A 4099-nucleotide genomic window follows, 5' to 3' on the forward strand; every position below is an offset into this window, starting at 1 on the left:
CTCATTTTTGTTATTTATCTATTTGAAGGCACCAAAATTTTCCTCTGAGCATCTCGGGAGAACTATTTTTTTTAAAAAAGATTTTATTTATTTGTCAGAGAGAGGGAGAGAGAGAGCACAAGCAGGGGGAGTGGCAGGCAGAGGGAGAAGCAGGCTCAGCACCCTAACGTGGGACACAATCCCAGGACCTTGGGATCATGACCTAAGTGGAAGGGAGACGCTTAACCAACTGAGCCACCCAGGTGTCCCTCAGGAGAACTATTGCTGACAAAGTTTTAGCCAGTGCTACTGTTCATTAGGGTTATAGTTCCTTTCTAAGGATGTGGCAAAATCAGGCTTGCTGAGTTCACGTGTTTCAAAGCACAAAAAGTACTTCCCAGTGTTATACTGAAGCAGAATGTCCTAACTGCATACACAAAATAGAGTCTCTGCTCTTGAAATGCAAATCACAGTGGGATGAACAATGGGAACAATGGAAGTATGAACACAAAGGGACGTTCAGGTGACCTGTGATATGAGTCACGACTCAGCAAGGAGAGTCACAGAGGCGAAAACTACCCTGTGTATATAATTATCATGGTTATGAAAGCATTTAGCAAACACACAAGTAGATTTTTGTCCCTTTTCCTCCCATATCATTTGAAAGCATGGTGTTAAAATTTCTTTAATGGTTTTCAAACTTGTGGGTGAAATTCCATTAGTAAGCCGATTTAAAGAAAGCAAAAGTCTCTAATCTAATTAACTCCAAATTTAATTCAACACTTTCCCTTGATTTACTATAAATTATCTTGAGGTTTAAAACATTTAAATCTGTATACATGGTATGAGAATGTAATTAATCATCTGTAAAACATATAAATCCCAGCAAGACACTTTGTCAAATTATCTCATCTTACCCATGATCTTTTCATCCCACCAATTTTGCTTGGTTTCTGATTTCACGGAGTTGGGATTAAATCAGTGCATTCCTCCCACTGCATAATTAGGACTCCTTTAAAACTCTGTAATTACAAACCTCAACTGGAGATTGTGTATTACACTCGCTGTCATAACTGCCATTAGCATGGTTTTCAATTCTTCCAGAACAGTGAGGTAAAGATGTCATGTGAATAAGTTCTATTGCTATATGTCTGCTATGGATTATCTGCAGTGATTATAGTCTTGGATGTGATCCCAAACAAGATACAGAACCTGGGAAAATGCCAATATTTTGTGAATTGAAAGGAATTTAAAAAAAAATTTTTTTTAAACAATAAAACCATGAATGAAAGAGTTAGTGTAAAGTTTTTAAATTATGCAGTTGCAGGCTTGATTTTATAAATGGGTACAGTCCTAATCTATTGGTCCTCTTGGGACGGGAAAAATATTCTGGATATGCACCTTAATTTTGATTACTTTCTACAAAGTGGAGTTAAAATGCCTTATGAAGGTGTTCCAAAGCCTTATTTGGCAGCTTCTGCTTGCTTGACTCCCGGTGATCTGCCCCTGTCCCCTCCTTACCACGAACTTCTCCAGCACATGCTCCTCTCCCTCTTCTTCATTAGAGTCTAGAGATGGGAGGCCCACTTTAAACTAAATACAAAGTCTTTCTCATCCAGGAAGCTCACAGTGATGAGACTTTGGTCATGTATTCCCAGTTCTAAATACACAACAAAAAGTCTTTTCATGATTAAAAAAAAAAAAAACTCATATATTTTCTCTTTTAATGTAAGGTGTTCATAATCCTCATATGAACAATTTCTGTTGGGTTAAGCCTTTGGTATGTGGAGACTCATGTATCAAATGGTAAACTGTATTATTACCCAAACTCGATTCACTAATTTAAGTCCATTTTAGCTATTTTCATCAAATTTCGTTATTCAATCTCTTTTAGCCAATGAACCTGTTTTGCTATTTTATCAATTACTGAGAGAAATAAAAAACTGCCTCTTTCTATATAACACATTCAGAAGCTCCAATCAAGTTCTTGCTTGTAATCATCTGAAATATATGTGTATACACGCACACACACACATACACACACACATATACTTTGACCACTAGAATTTCCTTGCTATGTATTTCTGGATGGTTATAAATGAAATGAATTGTGATAGGAGTGATCCCAGTGGCCCTTAACAACTACAATAACTCTCTTGTAATTTGCTGAAAGCAAGTGGTATTCATTTACTCCTTTTCTTGAAGTTCCTAACAAAAGCAAATAGGTAAATTTTTGTTCAGAATCTTCAGATTAGTACGTCTAAAGGCTTTGAAACCAGATAAATGCATAAGTCAGACTAAAGAAACAAACTTTTGAAGCAAAGGGGTGGGAAAAGAAGCCAGCTTTGCACAAACGAAGATCTCAGTCCATCTGTTTAAGTATTTCCAGACAATTGTCAGTAAGGTTAACGATGGATACTAAAAAGAATTATTACTGGCATTGTGAGTTACTCTACTGTATGAAGATGTACTGAAGTAACGAAGAGAATTTAGGAGTATTTAGTACTTCTCCCTCCCTTCCTCAAATTTAGTTAGTAAATAGAGATATTGGGCCAACTGCTTCCAGACTGGGTGTTACTAGCTTTCAGAAATGTTCTCCTCCCTGTAGCTTTCCGAGAGAGAGTAGCTGTTCTGTTGTGTGGCAAATGATTAACTCTGTCACTTTGGATTTTTGTATGCCTGCCTTTAAGTATGACGGACTTCAGTCTTGCAATGGAAAAAACACAAAAGTCACCTTAAGTTTTACAGTGCAACAATTTTAATAGTCCACACTAAAATAGGCAGTACAGTTTTGTAGTTCAACATTAAAAGCAACCTTGCCTTAGACAAATTACTTCTCCGGAAGGTTTCCTGCCCTCTCTAGTCCCTTTACTTAAGGTTTGAGTCTACCCAAGTACGTCTAAAGCGCATTTCGCTGGCGTTAATCTGCTTTCCAATAGCGAGTTCTGAATCAGAGCAGGGCTTACTCGTTGGAGGGGCTGTGCGGTCCCAGTTGGGCTACCAACTCAGAGAAGTATCCTTCTCACTCCCCAGGTGGCCCAAGGGGTGGAGGCCACGGGAGACCTTTTGGAAAAAAAATAATTACGCCAGCTTCCTCTGTGGCAGGTATCTTCTCTGACCACAGATAAATACTCAATGCCTCCTTGAGTCATGAAATATTGAAAACTCAGTGGACACTTCGATTCCCAGGAAAATAAAATCGGGGAGGCCTTGCGTGAACACTCTGAAGTTGGTGGGATGAGACACCAGGTACTAGGGAGGCCAGAAATCTCAGATTTAGAACTGGGGATAGGGAGGAGTGGTGGGAAGAGACACAGTCCTGGAGCGCTCTGGCTATTGCGTGTCGTCGTGCGGGTCACCAGGGAAGCCCGCCTCCTCCGGGGACCTGACTCCTTCGGGCAGCAGAGTGGCGCGCACTTTCCTCTTCTCTTTAAAGCGGCCGGAGCGCGAGATCTTCAAATTGCGGCGGCTGTTGCCCGATTTGTCCCCGCACAACTTGTCTGGCTTGTGGGGCTCGCTGGCACCCCCGAGGAGATTGGGGTGCTGATTCTCCCGGGAGCTGCTAGTCCAGTCCGGGCTGGGCGGCGCGGGCGGCGCGGGCTCCCCGGCTGCAGGCTGTGCGGGAGGCTGCGCCCCTACCGCGGCTTCCTTGCTTTTCTTCCTGTTGTTGGTTAGCGATTTCCACCAGGGCCCCGAGCTGCCGGTGCCGCCGCTGTCGGCCATGGCCGGCCGGCCGAGGGGCCCGGGGCGCGGCCGGGGGGAAGGGCCGGCTCTCCTGGCGACGCCGGCTGTTTGAGGGGTGGGAGCTAGGCAGCGGCCTGTGCGGGGCAAACAAACAGAATTTGGTTACAGGGTTGGTCTAAGTCACGTGCCCCCAACTGCACTTCCTCCCCTCGCTCCGCCCGCACGCGATCGACAGGGGTCCGAGAGCCCGCAGCCGTGCACCAGGAGCTGCGCTGTCCTCCGAGGGCCGCGCTGCGCCCAAAGGGCGAAGGCGGACGAGTGGCCTCCAGGGCGCCACCGTCTGGTCTCCAGATAGCTTGGCACTCTCCCGCCTCAACCCTTGCCTCGCCTCCAGTGCCAGTGCGGGGGTCAGCGCGCGGGGGGGGGGGGGGGGGGG

At 44.7% G+C, this 4099-nt stretch overlaps 1 protein-coding gene across 1 annotated transcript; it reads right to left on the reverse strand.

The window, feature by feature from the left end:
- Nucleotides 1–3137: 3137 nt before the first annotated feature.
- PRR15 (proline rich 15) lies at nt 3138–3702 on the reverse strand. The gene has a single exon (XM_040643725.1). The coding sequence runs from the start codon at nt 3700–3702 to the stop codon at nt 3313–3315; it is 390 nt and encodes a 129-aa protein (XP_040499659.1). The 3' UTR covers nt 3138–3312.
- Between the last annotated feature and the right edge of the window lie 397 nt (nt 3703–4099).

Source organism: Ursus maritimus, unplaced genomic scaffold (assembly GCF_017311325.1).
Source record: "Ursus maritimus isolate PB19 unplaced genomic scaffold, ASM1731132v1 scaffold_3, whole genome shotgun sequence".
Lineage (NCBI taxonomy): Eukaryota > Metazoa > Chordata > Mammalia > Carnivora > Ursidae > Ursus > Ursus maritimus.